The 16,902-nt window shown below is 40.3% G+C and overlaps 1 protein-coding gene across 1 annotated transcript; it reads right to left on the bottom strand.

Moving 5' to 3' along the window:
• Window positions 1–211: 211 nt before the first annotated feature.
• On the bottom strand, window positions 212–15,440 carry prodhb (proline dehydrogenase (oxidase) 1b). The gene is made up of 14 exons (XM_058072001.2): window positions 15,091–15,440; window positions 11,284–11,495; window positions 9,711–9,745; window positions 9,205–9,330; window positions 9,048–9,112; window positions 8,846–8,962; window positions 8,694–8,764; window positions 7,710–7,791; window positions 7,070–7,162; window positions 5,931–6,077; window positions 5,660–5,835; window positions 4,731–4,829; window positions 4,566–4,654; window positions 212–3,084 (listed from the first exon to the last, which is right to left on the bottom strand). Exons 1-14 carry the CDS (start codon window positions 15,382–15,384, stop codon window positions 2,894–2,896), a joined length of 1,797 nt encoding a protein of 598 aa, XP_057927984.2. The 5' UTR covers window positions 15,385–15,440; the 3' UTR covers window positions 212–2,893.
• Window positions 15,441–16,902: the final 1,462 nt, after the last annotated feature.

Here is a 16,902-nt window from a genome sequence, read left to right as displayed (position 1 = left end):
TGTCTCTTTTCTCTTGTAATGTAATTCATTTGCATGCTATGGAGTATAAAAGTTCCCACCAAGAGGCCACTCTTTGTCAGACACCTACAGACTGCCACGCATGATGTATGTTTCTGTCTGACCTCTTTTGCAAAAGAAATAAACTGCGCAACTCTGTCTTTATTTCAGGCATTCTCTTTTAGTAAGGTAAATTTTTTCCACAACAATGACTAATACTAAGTATTAATAATAAATATACAGTATTTTGTAGGGGGTCTGCCAGTTTGGCTGCCAATCGAGTGTGGCTGCTGGAATCTGAACAATGGAGTGGGAAATCCATCCAAATTTGCTTCTGTCTTTCCAATTGTTCAGTCCATTTCACACTAGGCTCGGCAGATGTAGTTGGTACTTGTGATTTTTTTTTTTTTTTTTTAAAGGCACCAGACTGCTTTGGGCGCCCAGGGAAAACACAATGCCAAGGGCAAGCAAACAAACAATTTAATAAACACAACCACAGAGAACCAGTAGTGTAGCTATAAGGCCCAGAGAAATCTGCTAAATGAGTCTTTTGCACTTCTCGTGTACAACAAAGTCAACATTCATTATGGAAAGCAAATTAGCTCTGGCTGCTTCCACGACTGACTTGTGTGCTTTAAATGCAAGAAGAATGTGTTGAGCCCATGCTGTTTTTTGACTGACTTTACTGACTTGTGGCATTTTTCGCACTAAATTATCTTCACAACTAAAAAGTGCAGCTCTTTGTAAGAAGGAATTATTGGCAAATGATTGCCTAAAGGCACGTCTTGCATCAAAAAGAACATGATCTTTAATTAAACAAATAGAATATAGAGGGACTGGCAGCTCTGTGGTGCTTCTCTACAAAAAAAACAAAAAACATCTACACAAGTTTCTTCTGAGCGATGATTAATTCATTGGTCTTCTGTGATGTGCATCGAATGAAGCGTTGACTGTAATTAAATTATATTATGCAGAGTGCGGATGGGCCAAATCAAAGGCTATCATTATCTTGAAGCTGTGCAGTCGTCAAATGCTGATTGTGTGTCAATTCCAAGTTGGAACATTTCACCGGATTAAATAAAAATAACCGTTCACATGATAAGTTCTTTTCATTTACATTTATTGCTCTTAAAACCCTTAAATGTAACTGCATGAGACATTTTTACAAGTAATAATCCATCCATCTATTCTCTTGGCTGCTTATCCTCAGTATGCTAGAGCCTATCCTAGCTGTAGATGGGTGAGAGGCTGTGTACACCCTGGACAGACAAGAAACAGCTCTCATTATGCACCGCAAACTACAACCACGGTAATAACAATGTAATATAGATACTAGTAATGATCCACCGATCCACAAGTTTTGCTTTCCAGTTCAATCCTTGTAATGATAATAATAATACGCTTTTGTTAAAAACATGAATTTGTGGAATTGAATATGGTTATGGGCGGCACAGCGGTCGAGTGGTTAGCGCGCAGACCTCACAACTAGGAGACCAGGGTTCAATTCTACCCTCGGCCATCTCTGTGTGGAGTTTGCGTGTTCTCCCCGTGCATGCGCGGGTTTTCTTCGGGTTCTCCGGTTTCCTCCCACATTCCAAAACCATGCTAGGTTAATTGGCGACTCCAAATTGTCCATAGGTATGAATGTGAGTGTGAATGGTTGTTTGTCTATATGTGCCCTGTTATTGGCTGGTGACCAGTCCAGGGTGTACCCCGCCTCTCGCCCAAAGACAGCTGGGATAGGCTCCAGCACCCCCCACGACCCTCGTGAGGAAAAAGCAGTAGAAAATGAATGAATGAATGAATATGGTTATGAAAACCATTAACAACAATACAACCAAAGTATTGCTGAATTAACTTTTTTAACTTTTTTACCAGCAATATTTTTTGGCTTTTGCAACAAACCTCTGTGAGTCAGGTCCTTCATTCAATCAAAAACAAAATTGGGAAAAAATAGGTGTGCAAAAAATGATAAATCAATTTGTGGTGTAATTTAGAATACATGATTATTATTCTCTTCAACAAAGCAGTAATTTATTGTCGGTCCGTAGTATGAGTGGCTTTGCAAGCTCGCCGCAGCATAACACAGTAGTCCAGGTACAGTGAAGGGTAACTACCCATGTAGCTACGAAGCACCTATCATGTAGGTGTGCGGCTCTTTGTGGCAGAAGCCGATATTCAAAATTCAGCAACTCAACAGCCGATCCCCATCCTGGAGATCGAATGTGGACATCCCTTTTTTTTTGACATCCCTGATAGATACAGTTCTTCTATTGGATCTCATTAGACTATGAAAGTGAACATGTGAGTCTTGCCTTGTGATAAGACAAAATGACAAGAGAGGCTTGCAGGCATTTGTATTAAAAGTGAATGTCCCTTCCTGAACAGAGCCCTATATAGTCTCAATATAAATATATATTCTTTCTTCCTGAAGGCACAAATAACAGCACATTCTCTGAGAAGAAGAGTCATTTGTTGTAATCTTGTTTATGGTGCCCCTTACTTAAAAACAAAGAAGAATTGCAGATGATTCTTTCATTAGCATTTAAACAAAGCCTTTAAGTTGTGTGTGCGTCGCTGTCCTTGTGAGTGATGAATAGCTGGATAAAAAGAACTTTCCATACAGGACTTCACATTTTCACGATTCCTGTTGGAGCACTAAAGATGTCCACTTGATTGACGTGAGAGCTTTGCAAACAAAAGAAGGGCAAAAGAAAGAATGGACACAGATGTATAGCGGGATAGAGCATCGACAAGTGGAAGACTCTTGTGTATTGCAGTGGGAGACATAAAAGAATGAAACGCAGTCACAAGGATAAAACATGAAGACAGGTAGGAGACGGCAAAGAAGATGAGGGGGAAAAAAAACCTTGACATTATCTGCTCCTCTGTGCTTTCAATATAGCGGCCTATAGAGAAGCTCTCGGGAGGCGATTCTACGTTTCAGCTCCTTCCACAACAGCTCCCTCTCCTTTTGGGCGCCCTTCATAAAACCTCGGTTCTCCTGGGCTCTCCGAGTCAGGTATGGCATCACCTCGTTCACTGGGCCATAGGGGACGTACTTGTAGACAGGAAAGCCTGCTTGGCCTGGGGTTACATGGAACATGGAAAAATAATCTTGTTACATACTGTAGATAGCTGGACAGATACAAACCATGAATGCAAAATGTATAACCATATGATTGGTCATTCTTTGTGACCACATAAACAGCAAGTCTCATGTCAAACTTCTGAAGGACTGGCATTGTAACATGTTGTGAGGAGGACAAAAAACACCACACACAGTTATGGAAACGTTAGAAGTAGCAATGGTCATGAAATAATTGATATAGTTGAAATTTCCTATATTGGCTAGAACAGCAGAGCTATACTGCTGGGATTCAAAGACCGTCCACACTGGTTGCTCGATCCCTCCGGAAAACATGTCTGTTTCCATCAATACAAGAACCTTTCAAGTGGAGCAGATAACTTCCTGCTGCCGCTGGTTGTGTGTGTGATTGACAAACAGCAGGGCAGGAGCCGACAGCAGCGGCTCATGGAGACAAGTCGTCAATGCCTAGGTGTCTCGTTTCATGTGTTATCGCATTGGGCTGCCTCGCCCAGCCTGTGTGGTCGGCATATAAAGTCAACTCAGTGATGAATGCTCAGCTAGCCGATAGCATTAAGGCGCAGTGTGGACTTAAATCAGGGGGGTGTCCAAAGTGCAGCCCCGGGAGGCATTTTGTGTAAAAACTGTTGTACAAGAATAACGTTTTTTTTTCCTAGCCATAATATTCATACATTTATTCATTTTCTACTGCTTGTCCTCACGAGTGTCGCAGGCGCGCTGGAGCCGATCCCAGCTGTCTTCGGGCGAGAGGCTGGTCGCCAGCCAATCACAGGGCACATATAGACAAACAACATCCACACTCACATTCATACCTATGGACAACTTGGAGTCGCCAATTAACCTAGCATGTTTTTGGAATGTGGGAGGAAACCGGAGAAAACTCACACATGTATGGGGAGAACATGCAAACTTCGCACAGAGATGGCCAAGAGTGGAATTGAACTTGGGTCTCCTAGCTGTGAGGCCTGCCTGCGGACGAGTGGTTAGCGCGCAGACCTCACAGCTAGGAGACCGGAGTTCAATCCCACCCTCTGCAATCTTTGTGGAGTTTGCATGTTCTCCCGTGCATGCGTGGGTTTTCTCCGGGTGCTCCGGTTTCCTCACACATTCCAAAAACATGCTAGGTTAATTGTGTGCCCTGTGATTGGCTGGTGACCAGTCCAGGGTGTACCCCGCCTCTCGCCCAAAGACAGCTGGGATAGGCTCCAGCACCCCCGTGACCCTTGTGAGGATAGAACTGAATGAATGAATGGGATTTTCACCTATATCACAAAGCTGAGATGCAGTTTTTTTCTCCCAAAATATACATCATATCATATGTACATATGTTGGTTTACAAAATATCAAAATGGTCCTTGCATCATTTCATCTTTCAGTACGTGGCCCTTTGTGGAAAAAGTTAGAACAACAACCTAAAGTATGGCATGAAAGTATTGGTAGGTCATTATGAGGTTCTCACCCAGTGGGAAGCTGATCTGGTCACACATGCCCAGTAGTTGGCCAAAGAAAATTTTGTTCTCTCTGGGCAGTAGAGCCAGCTCGTTCATTCTGATGGTGAGGTTTAAAAACATAAGCATTTATATACAACAGGTTCACCCAAGCATGAAAAGAAGTGAAAACATACCTCATCAATGTGTGTTTCACCGTGTTCTCATTATGAGTTGCAACCATAACATTGGCATTGCGGTGAAGTGCAATCTCATCCAGCACGGAATCTAAACATCTGGATATAAACAAACCCAGTTTTATAAAACTTGTGATTATAATTTTTAAATGCATATAATTGGAATCCTCAGAAATTGTGTCACCATGTTGAAATAAAATAATTGTAGCCTATAACCATGGTTATTACATCATGATGTATCATAGCAATTCTCAGATGCAATGCATATGCGCCCCCATGTGGCTGTGAGCAGTACAAAAATGACATAAATCTGACTGATAAGTGGGATTTGTGTGAGTCCTCAACATGTATTGTTATTTTGGCTGGACAATTACACAATAAAGTGTCAAAATGCTGCAAGAAGTTAAGTTAGCGATTCCCACCACTGCTAGTGTTTTAGTATTTTGATCACTGACAATTTCAAGGAAACATCATTTTGCACCTTCCTAAGGGAAGGTGATGAGAATGGGCAACGGTGGGTTAAAAAAAATGGCGGAGGGGCCGTCTATGTATACAGTTTATGGGGTGTCAAGCAGAATGACATACGAGCTTACGAAACTAAAAAATAAAAATAAAAAACATCCACAGCAAGTTAACACATCACATGAAGCAACAACTAAGTACAGCTAGCGACAATATGAACTATAAACAATACAACACTGACTGTGAAGAGCATGCTAACTCCTATTTGTTTACTTATATAATGACCTACTCAATATATTTTAATACACAGCTGGGAGAAAGACTACCACAAGCTGCCCAGCATGCATTGCGGTTGGAAGATACTTGTGTTCCGGTAAATGAGGGCATAGGCAAAACAGATCATTAGCTTTTTTTTTTTTTAACAAAAACATTTTTCAGACTAACATTTCGAACATATTGTTTCTTACCTGTGGTACATTGTGTTGGTAGACTCATAGTCAGGGTTAATGGGGTCCTCGTAACCAAACTCGGAGGCCCTTTGCCGCTCCTGATGCATGTAAGCACCCCGCACCAATTTGGCAGCAAAGTGCCAGCCCTCACGCCGAGATACTTCAACATCTAAAGTTACGTTATCATAAGCCTCCTGCACACAAACAGTAGAGATGAATGACCAAATAAAGAAAGAACAAAATTACCTTCAAGAGAGTTATTGAGATGTTGACAAAATTGATGTCTGACCTTTAGGTAGCATTGGTATGTATTGAAGATGACCGGCTTGTCTTTATTATAAATTCTCTGCATCTCGAGAGTCAGTCTGCTGATGGCCGGCTGCATGTAGGTCTGCTCTGCATCCACCATTAAGCGAACGCCATTCTCTAAGGCATGCTGGCATAAAAAATCCCCACTTGTTACTATGGATAACATGCAGACCTGATCAAAATCTTAAGATCAGTTGAAAAACAGCTAGAATTTACTTTTTGCACATTTGGATCTTAATGAGGTTTTAAGAAAAAGCAAGAAGCTTTTGGCAAGAAGCCATTTTTATAAACTTCCCTTGCTATCCATCCCCGAGTGTTCTTTATGAACTGCGAGCCTTGTGAACAATGAATTGCAGTCGGCACCAGTGAGAGCCTTAATTTGGGTCGAGGGCCGCCCTGTGTCTTGATGGACAGCCAATCAGATCCTCTGGCTCAACGCAGGTGTCGGGGTCTACCAATTGACTTTTTTGTTCCGTAATGTTCAAAAAATGTTGAATGACTGTCTTACTGCATCCGACCTCAGCAGCAATGTCACGCTGCAAGAGGCCTTGCTTATGCAGCTAGCCGAGCCGACCACGCTCAAGAAGACAAAGCTTCTTAGCTTTAGCCATCAGGAGGGAATGACCCTGGGAATGCCTGACAGGAAATGAGAATTTTTTGCAGATTTTGGCCTGTTATAGATACAGCCTGTGGTCTTAAACTTTTGATCATGTGAAAAACAACCTAGCATAAGCATATTGTAGCTATACTTACAACCGCATTAAGGTCCAAATGTGCAAATGCATATTCTAGCAATTTTTCAATTGGTCTTAAAGGGGAACTACACATTTTTTTATTTAGCTGCTACAATAATACTATCACTGTAGCATGGTTAATATACAAGTCAGTTATGTAAATGGAACATTGTTGCCGTTTTTTTTGTGAAGGCTTTAGCATCATAGTTGGTATTTCCCATACATTAACTCATTTGTCATGGTAGAAGGCACAGATAAGGGAAATAAATGTGTTCATGTTTCTCATGAGGATTCTGAATGATGGGCAAAATTCCTCAAAAAAGAGCACTTCCCCTTTAAGATTTTGATCAGGTCTGTACCTTGTGATCAAGCGGCGGAAGATTACCTTTGCTAAAACATCCATACGCTGCAATATCCTCTTCATTTGTCCCTCCTCCTCTGCACTGAAATCTTTCAGCAGAGGCTCCAGCTTACCAAGCTGAGCACACAACCAAAGACACCATGAGAAAATGGATACAGTCATGACCTGTCTTTGCATTTTCTCTCAAAACAAGTGATATTAAGTTTTACGGGTGTCAAGATAAAGTATTAATTGCAATAATTTTGTGCTAATCTAATTTTTAACCTCTGACTTTAGTGTTTCTTTATGCAAGTTGTCTTATTATAAAAACTGTGGTTATACATTGGGCTTCTTGTGATTGAGTGGTTCGGGAGTGGAAAACAATGGTCACTCACACCCTGTAGTGGACATTGATTGGCTATTATTGTGTTTGGGCTTGTTTAGCATGACCTGATAGGCTCCCATTGTAATTGGAAGGGCATGGTGAGTAGCGGTGAGGAGACATGAAGTAAATGTTAAATTGTGGTGATGATAAAGGGGCGTATACAGAAATTAGATTTTGAGTCAGTATTCTGATAATGTCCATGGCTTTCAGAAGTAAAGAAAGAATAAAAACCAGTAAGCTGCTCACAATTTATGCATTTTTGATTAAACTTTCATCCCCAGCTTTTTCAGCATGACTGACCTTAACATTTGGTACAACAAGGATTTCCGACAGGTTTGTTCTATCATCTAAGAGGCTGTTCCAGTCAATGAGGTCAATAGTTCTGTAAAAACAAAACATTGGATATAAGACCAGCACATAAAACATATTAAAACATATTATTTTGGTTGCAACTGCAGTTCTACAAGAGGGCAGTGGCTGCATTTGACATATGATTGGTCAGCATCCAGCAGCTTTATCTACATCTGCATGTCCTTTAAAGCATTGCTCTATTGTTGATGTTAAACTAAACTTGCCATACTGTTGTTTGTAATGAAATCCATCCATTTTCTATACCGTGGGCATGCTGGAGCCAACCCAAGCTGTTTTCAGGCGAGAGGTACACCGTGGACTGGTCGCCAGCCAATCACAGGGCACATATAGACAAACAACCATTCACACTCACATTCATACCTATGGACAATTTGGAGTCGCCAATTAACCTAGCATGTTTTTGGAATGTGGGAGGAAACCGGAGCACCCGGAGAAAACCCACGCATGCACGGGGAGAACTCCACACAGAGATGCCCGAGCGGGGAATCGAACCCTTGTCTCCTAGCTGTGTGGCTTGCGTGCAATTAACTCATCTGGGATATTCATGCTGACTGAACATTTTGCTTCAAACTACTATTTCAACATTGGTTCTGTTGTTGCTCTTTATTAAAGTTAAAAAAAATTAAGTTGTTATATAAAATGAGTTTTCACATTTCGGTGATAACGGCTTCTCTGCTATTTGGCTTCCAATTAATGTCCCGTCCTCTTTGTGGTTTGGGTGAATTAACGCCCCGGCTGTAATTACAGCATTTATAGAACAATATGTCTCAATAGTTAAATTACCACAAATCAATTCTGACTTTCAAATGCATATTTAACTTAAGGAATAGAAATATAAGAACACACTGGCTTACAATTTCATACAGCGCATATTAATGTGCAAAAGTTGATAAAAGAGATGTTTTTACTCACCCTGAAGGTTCCTTTTTCCTTCCAGCAAACACACTGTAATAGTCTTTTTCACCCAATCGGTTTAAAAATTCCTAAACAGACACATTGCATTGCAAACACGATCAACAAGTTATTTACTATTAACAAGTTCAGTATCAGAACAAAGAGGCCACCTGCAACTGTCTCAGGTCTAGCTTCTGCTCCAAGATGTCAAAACCATCTTGACCCTGCTTGGATGCCAGGAAGCTAAAAAAACGTCGCCATTTCACCAGGATCTCAGAGTACTGGAGCTTAAAGAGCAAATATCTCTGTTCAGCACAATGCTACAACAAGAGCGGTGATGACATTTGAACTCATCAAACTGAAGCATCTCACCAGCAACTGTGGTCGTCCCAGAGCGGTCATTTTGATGGCGGAGAAGCCGTCTATTGAACTGCCACCTAAAGGTAGACAGGGCTAATTTTATTACGAATCAAAAGAGGCGACTATGAGTACATACGCTTCACGATCACATGAGTCAGTGCCTGCTTACCAGATGCTTGGATACATTTAATGAACGTTTCCATATGTTGGTCGCATTTGCTCTCATCTGCATAGAAATATGTATTGGATCCACCGAATTCCTCATTGCAGTCGTTACCTGATGATGACAACAAAATTGCATGTGTTTTATTATCTTGAATCGCAGTTTGGTGAGATACACCTGAAGAACAACACAAAAACATTTCATAGCAATCAGTTTTGTCCAAGGCAGTATTATTACTGTGAATGCTGTGTGTGATACATAGAGTAAGTAGGATTTTTTTTTACCCACAATCAGACATTTTTAAGAACACAGAAACCGTATTTGAAACATAATGTTGGATCATATGTTTATTGTTGCTGCATATGTCTCCATATGTGTTTATTTACTTTAATCCAATCTGAAAAAGAGATTTTTAAAAAAAATTGGATACATATAAAAATAAAACCTCATACGATTAGGAATAGATTCTCCTATTGGTATTGTGTATACAAAAATCAAGCAATGCAACAAACCTTTTCCCCCTCTCTGTTGACCAGATGCACTTGAGCTGAATTAAAGAAACAAGAATCAATTTAATTATTACTTTTTAAAAACATCCATTTAAAAAAAGGCCATGTAGGAGTAGATTTTTTAGACATTTGTTTGAAAATGAATGATAAATGAATCAATGAACTGTTATTTTTCAAAATATTTTTTCAATGGGATGGGAGTATAGGTCTCTGAATGTTCTGGACTCCCATTTCCATGCTAGTGTCTTATTATTAATGTGTCAACAGCTGCAAGATTCACAGTGCTGTTTGATGTGATGATGTTAAGTCTGGCACGTTTGAACTTTTAAGTCAGCTGTCAGCCTGCGTCACCGTCATTTAAGCACTTGTACAGACTCATAGCAGGCTTTGTTTTATTCACAACGTCTGACCTTTATTTTACTACAGATGTGTGAAATATAAAAGGTCATGTTTTTTTAGAGCTCAGGGCTATCAATCTGACAAGTCCATTTGTCTTGTTCTGTCAACGTAATTAGCAGCAAATATATTCACTGAGTTCAAAGCACATTGCATGACTTTGTAGAGCTCCAAATGGAGTGTCCTTGTTGTTGCTGTCTGGATGTGAGCGCTCACATGCTTGTACATGAGGTCACGCCAGCTACGTGCTCCTCATGTGACAGAATTCCAGACAAGTGACAAATTCTCCTCAGTAGCCAATCAGAAAAGGACTTTATTTCCTGATTGTGATTCACAATTAGGACACAATACTCCTATAAGACTGCAATTATGGACAATAAAGGGGCACACCTGTGCCACCTACAAAAACCTCCAACAAGGTTTAATGGTTTTATATACATTCTGTGACCACGTAGTAACTGGTACATCAATAACAGCATGTAATATGTATAGTATTGTGGTTCTTTTAAGCATTATGGGAACTTCCTGGGCGCAATGATTTCACATAGCAACACAGAAACGAACGCTTACACCTAGCATTAACGTTTCCAAACTCAGAAATAAACACACAGCAGCAGCTCCAATATGTGGCTTAACCTGTCATTAGCGGCCTGAGGCGTTGTGATGCGAGTGGCTAGCCGGCTTGGAGCTAGATGGTGTGATGGGTTAAGGTGTCACTACACCATTAACGTAGTTTGATCGGTGTAATAACATCAACATTAATAAAAATTGTAGCTTGGTTAATATGCATTACATTTTGGTGCTTTTTTCCGAAGCCTTTATAGGCGGAATAAGTGATCTCATTACATGCTTTTTCCTTCAAACTTTGGCTGTGCCTCCTCTCCCTGTCTTTATGTAATGTATGTAGAACAATCAATTGTCAATGTCCAATGACAAGACAATCAAGAAACACTCATTTCACTTAATATTTTTATGTCAACGTGTTTCACACAGTTGTATTTTGTTACTTCAACACAAAAATTATTAGTTGATCCAACGTTAATTTTGTTTGTTGTGTGTTTATAGTACAAATTTCAATTGTTTTAAAAGTTTTTGGTCAAATTGCACCACTGTTAATTTCCAAGTTGATGACAGTTGATGAGTAATATCCTCCTAATACGTAATAATAGTGTGACATTACCGCATTGTTTTCTGCTGAGCCTCTCCCTGGCTGCTGATGTCCTCCTCCACACTGTAGTCCAGCACAGACCCCACACCAAAAGCAAGGTTCTTCTGGATCAGCGGCCTGATGGCTTTGTGGTCCTCGCCGGCTACGAACTGGCCGTAAAATGTCATTTTCATCAGCTGATCAAAGGCTTTCTGACCCAGCACCTTCTTCCCAAAATCCATTACCTGAGCAGAGTGAGAGACAGGATGACATAACCTAATCACTTTAATGAGTCATTTAAATACATTCAATCTGGTGGTACATTGGAAAGAACCACTTCAACTTTGAATACCATACATAGCAGGCATTTTATTGCTAAGAATCACACTTTATATCCTGGTGCCTGCGCCGCTTCATCAGAGCTATTTGACAACACTTTTGATGATGTAAGCCACTCCTCCGCTGGAATGTCAGTCATTATGTCCCCGGAGCCACAGGTTGTGTCTCGGCATGTTTTGAAAGAAAGTGGCTTGCCTGACAAGACTGTCAGGTGAAAACGTTAAAGCAGCAATGCGCCCCCTTATTAGCAGTCTCAAGGTAGAAACTCCTCTAAAACAGGGACACATAAAGCAGGGGAACTGATCCTGTAAAGTGAGAGGCAAAGACAGCTAAAAGGGGAGCTTTTTTGAAGCAATATAATATTTCATACAAATCTCATGAATGCAAAATGATGAGGCCTGCTAATATGACAGGATAAGAAGTGCGGTAGAACCTCCAAAGTCTAATGTTGGTATGTTCCAGAGTTGAGCGGTCGATATCATAACACCGCATAACGGGTCACGGAATTTTTCTAGTTCTAAGATCAATAAGTGTCAAATGGGTGTAAAAAGAAGTTAACGCACATCCATCTTTGATGAGAAAATGTGGTAACCTTCCATTATTGTCAACTTATTGTTGTCTTAGCTATTTTGACTTAGCCTGGACCAGGGGTCAGCAACCCACAGCTCCAGAGCCGCATGTGGATGTTCAGCATTTTTGTTGTGGCTCCCTTTGCAATGCTCTAATATTTTTTTAACAACCGAATGGTGAAAATGCACGTCTTTGTAATGAGTTTAAAAAATCCAACTTTGTGTGAGACCATGAATGCATCTTGGCTGAGTTCTGACTGGTGATTGAATGAGCACGAGGATGAGTTGTCTCTCTCACAGGTAAACATGGAGGGGACAAAGTAAATTAAATAAATTAGAGATAATTTAAAAAAAAAAAGGGCATGGGAACTTGTTTGCCCCAGAGTAAACATATCAGGTAAGTTTACAGTAATTTACACATACATTTATGTAAGTTTATCCTCAATACTAGCAAGAGTACTTGATCAGCTCGTCTGAACTACATTGATACACCAGAATTCCCTCCAAATTTGACAGCCAAAACCATGCGAGAACCATGCTAATTGGCTCAGCATGGGAGCTCATCACGACTGTTGGTCGCCATCTAAAAGAAAAAGGCTGTCATTCACAGTGCTGCACATTTCTTCGGGCATCAGGTAGTGAGGTTTAACCAAGATGATAACCATGATAACCCTACTAGTGCATACAAGGTAAACTCACACAAAGTAGAAACAAAAAGCCAGACACTTAGTGCATACTGATCTAGAGAATGCCATGCAAACTAGAAGGTCACAGATATAGAACATTTAGTCCTTAACAGATGACTACTCAGGGTACCATGTTTGTGTAATTCCTTAAATCCAAAAGTCAAGTCAAGTGCATCTGTTCAAAGGTTTGAAACCAAATGAAAAATAGACTCAAACATCGAAACCATACATTAAAGCAGTAATACCTGCCAATAATTTGTGGTAGAAAGCAGAAAGAAAAATAGAAACAGAATCAATTCAAGATAAAAAAAAGTGGGGTATAATCCAAAACAAACTGAATTCGCTCAGCTAGGAGACAGCTGTGAGAGTATGACACAGAACCCACAAAGGTCCAGAAAGAAATCAACTTACCCACAGGTCCACAGGTCCTTGGAACAGAAGAAAAGATGGACAAACTTCAAACATGTATAGATTGCTGTTACAGAGCCGTGTGTGACATGCCTACAAAGACGCCATGGATGAGATGCAGTCTACCACCGGGCAAACAAGCAGTAGGGGGTAAGAGGGTGTATGCCATCAAACACAAACACTGAAGGAGCACAAAAATATAAAACACAATTTGGGGGAAAAGGCTACAGTCAAAAAACAGGAACTGACTACGAAGAGACATTCTCACCAGATAACATTGACGGTCGACTGAAAAGTAAAGATAAAGAAATTGGGACGATCTAAACATTTTCCGGAAACAGATTTTGATAATATGGAAGGTTGAGTTGTTAGGTCACAGATAAGATATCTGTACAAAATACTACAAAGATTTAAAATGGAATGGCAGCTTAGTAATATATCTGTCCACGTGCACTAGACCGGACCTAACTTTTGCGGTCAGTAAACTCCTTCAGCATTTTAATGAGCCGACTGAAGAGGGCTGTAAAACACTTCAGGTATCTGAAAGATACGACAGAACCAGGTTTCAATTTGAACAGAAATTGAAAGTAAACTGGGATTGAGAGTGTAAAGTGATGCAGACTGACCATCGGACAGAAGGTTATCATCAGGTTATTGTTTAAGCCTAAAATGTGAAGGAAGTGCTCAGTTGCACTCTCTATACCTGTGAAACTGTATACATTGCATTAGCATCTGCTAAAGAAGAATGTATGTATTTACAACATTTACTGAGAGGAAATGTATTCAAATTGTTCAAAGATAATCAAGGCACGAAAAAATGACAAAGGCCCAAACATATGGACAGTTTTTTCTGTATTTCTATTTCTTCTAACACATAGAAAGGATAAAGACATGGGTTCATGTTTGCACATAAGTATTATGGATGAATTCCCAAAAAAGTACAGTTTTCCTTTAATCCCAGTTAGGCAGCAACCTTCTCGTGAGTGAAATTGACCGATACTGATACATACATACATTCATTTTCTATGCAGCTTATCCTCACAAGGGTATCGGGTATGCTGGAGCCTATCCCAGCTGTTTTTGGGCGAGAGGCGGGGTACACCCTGGACTGGTTATCATGCATGTTTTTGGAATGTGGGAGGAAAACCCAACACATAAACTCCAAACTCCACACAGAGATGCCCAAGAGGTGAGTTGAACCCAGGTTTTCTTGATCTCCTGACTGTGTGGCCATCATGCTAACCACTTGCACACCGTGCAACCGCTACATCAACTTAGATCTTGAAAATGACCGCAATATGCTCCCATACCACAAGTGGTATGTGTCAGTTAGCCTGTCTAACTGTGTTGAGGGTCACTGAATGCAACATGGTCTGCACAAACAGGGTGGCTGTCATGACTGGAAAAACAAGTTGTAATTTGAGAAAGGTGGTAGCTATTACCTAGCAGTCACACGCAACATGCAGTTGTTTTGCTTAAGCATACAGCATCTAATATACTAGCTGTGTTTAAAAAGCTGACATTTAACAATGTGTTTATTACTGTGTAAAGCTGCATTATATTATGCTGAGAGTTGTTTCTAACGTTCTGCCCTTCCCATGTAACTAAAAGGGAAATCCTAATATTGGTATCCTCATATCAGTATGCATGCACGCTATGTTGAATGTTGTGTAAGTGTAGTGGACAGTCAGTGTACACTTCAATCCTAATGCAACTTCCTGGAGGAGCAGGAATAGCTAGCAAAAACGTATTAAGTTAAACTAGTGAAAACTATTATTATACTACTGGGGAAACATGCTAGGAAGGGAAAATGAATGTGCCATTTAAAAACTATTTACCTCTTGGTTCTTATCAACCAGGAAGTCGTAGGAGCACATCTTCAGAACCACCAAACTCCTGAGTATCTCCAATGAATCCTTACTCCTATAAGCCTCTCTGGGATGGTCAAAGTCCACGAAGGTTCCCTCACTGGCCTGTCCCGAACCACCGGACCGTGTTGCTGCGTCATCACCGCCTAAGTCAACTTGCGTGTGGACTTGGTTCGCTGCTGCTGGCCGCGGTCGTAGGCTCGAGAATATCCGCCTGATAGGCACTTGGGCCCGGGCCCGTGTGAGGGCTACTGCCGGTAACATTAAGCGTGTCTGCTGAGTGTATGGCGCAGGACGCAAGTTATAGCGTGTACAGTCTAGTGATGTGCGGATCGATACTGAAATGTCGATACTGATGATACTAGGGTAACGCTCAAATCAAAATATCGACACTTCCGATTCTTGGCCAGTGAGTGGAGGTAATGTTTATCTGTAAGACTTTTGTAAATCGCCAACTGAGACTTGTGAATAGTTGTCTTTCTTATAGTAGCTCTGAAAATTTTAAATTTAAATAAGTTTACTATTTTTATTCAAATCCAATTTTCTTACATTATACATGATTCTGTCCTCTGTTTTTTTCTGTTGTTTTCGCTTGGCTGTATTGTAAATCCCCCCATTACCTCAATATACTCCAGGGTTTAAAAATTAATTATGAAATAGTGTGGGGTCAAAAAACATTAACATTAAAAGTTGTGGTTCTAAGGAACTAAATTTGTTGTCTGCCCTTGTATTGTATCTTAATAGTCTGTGTTGTGACCAGGAAGCCTATTGTTTTAAATTGATGCAAATCTCTTCATATTTTGGGTTGTATTATGATTTTTTTTCAGCTTCCGTTAACTATTAGATTTATGAATGTGAAAACAAATCCTTCTTATTCCCTTATTTTTTATGTTTTTACAGTGTACCTGATGTACACAAGTCATCAAGATGTGAAAATGTTATGACACTGTAAATAGGGATATTTGCATATTGCATAAATCAATAGACATTGTTAGAGTTCACAAATTTATGTCACTCCACTGGTTCATTGTACAAACAATATGTTATGAACTTCTTCCTCCTCCCACCTCGGTGTCAGCCACATTGCAAAAGTGTTTGGATACGAGTCAGGGCAAGCAAAACCTTCTCTGATGGCCTAACCATTACCAGAAGCACTGACTTCAATTGAAGTATTGTAATATTTTACAATTAAGAAATACATACAGATTATTTTTTATAATTTTATTATTAGTATTTAATAAGCCCTGTTTGTATAATATCAGGTTTTTCACCCATCCTTTTTCTTAGGACAAGAGGCGGGGTACACCCTGGACTGGTTGCCAGCCAATCACAGGGCACATATAGACAAACAACCATTCACACTCACATTCATACCTATGGACAATTTGGAGTCGCCAATTAACCTAGCATGTTTTTGGAATGTGGGAGGAAACCGGAGTACCCGGAAAACCCATGCATGCATGCACGGGTAGAACATGCAAACTCCACACAAAGATGCCCAAGCGGAGAGTCGTATCAGGTTTTTTTGTTGTTGTTTAAAAAAATCAGTCTCGTTTTAGTTAGTTTCCAAAGGTGGGTTCTCATTATGTACTTTGTTTGCTCTGACATGTTGTCACTGCAAAAATGCCCAAATAGTATACTACCTTGCTGATTTTACTATGTATCTTGGTGTTTTGTTATTTGATGTTCATTACTGCAATGCAATGAAAGTGGGTTACATACAACTCCTTACTGACCATCAATGTTGACTCGCTCCCTCAGCCCTCCCTTCCCTAATCATGG

The sequence above is a fragment of the Doryrhamphus excisus genome, linkage group LG3, assembly GCF_037039965.1.
Source record: "Doryrhamphus excisus strain RoL-2023G ecotype Guam linkage group LG3, RoL_Dexc_Guam_v1.1, whole genome shotgun sequence".
Lineage (NCBI taxonomy): Eukaryota > Metazoa > Chordata > Actinopteri > Syngnathiformes > Syngnathidae > Doryrhamphus > Doryrhamphus excisus.
The sequence above is the reverse complement of the archived record's forward strand: the minus strand, read 5'-3'. Positions and strand labels throughout refer to the sequence as shown.

Coding starts and splice junctions, on each gene's coding strand:
- prodhb (XM_058072001.2), bottom strand. CDS start 15,384: ATGTTACCGGCAGTAGCCCTCACACGGGCCCGGGCCCAAGTGCCTATC. Junction 8,963..9,047: donor TGGGACGACCACAGTTGCTG/GTGAGATGCTTC, acceptor TTGCTCTTTAAG/CTCCAGTACTCTGAGATCCT. Junction 3,085..4,565: donor CCAGATCAGCTTCCCACTGG/GTGAGAACCTCA, acceptor ATGTAACCCCAG/GCCAAGCAGGCTTTCCTGTC.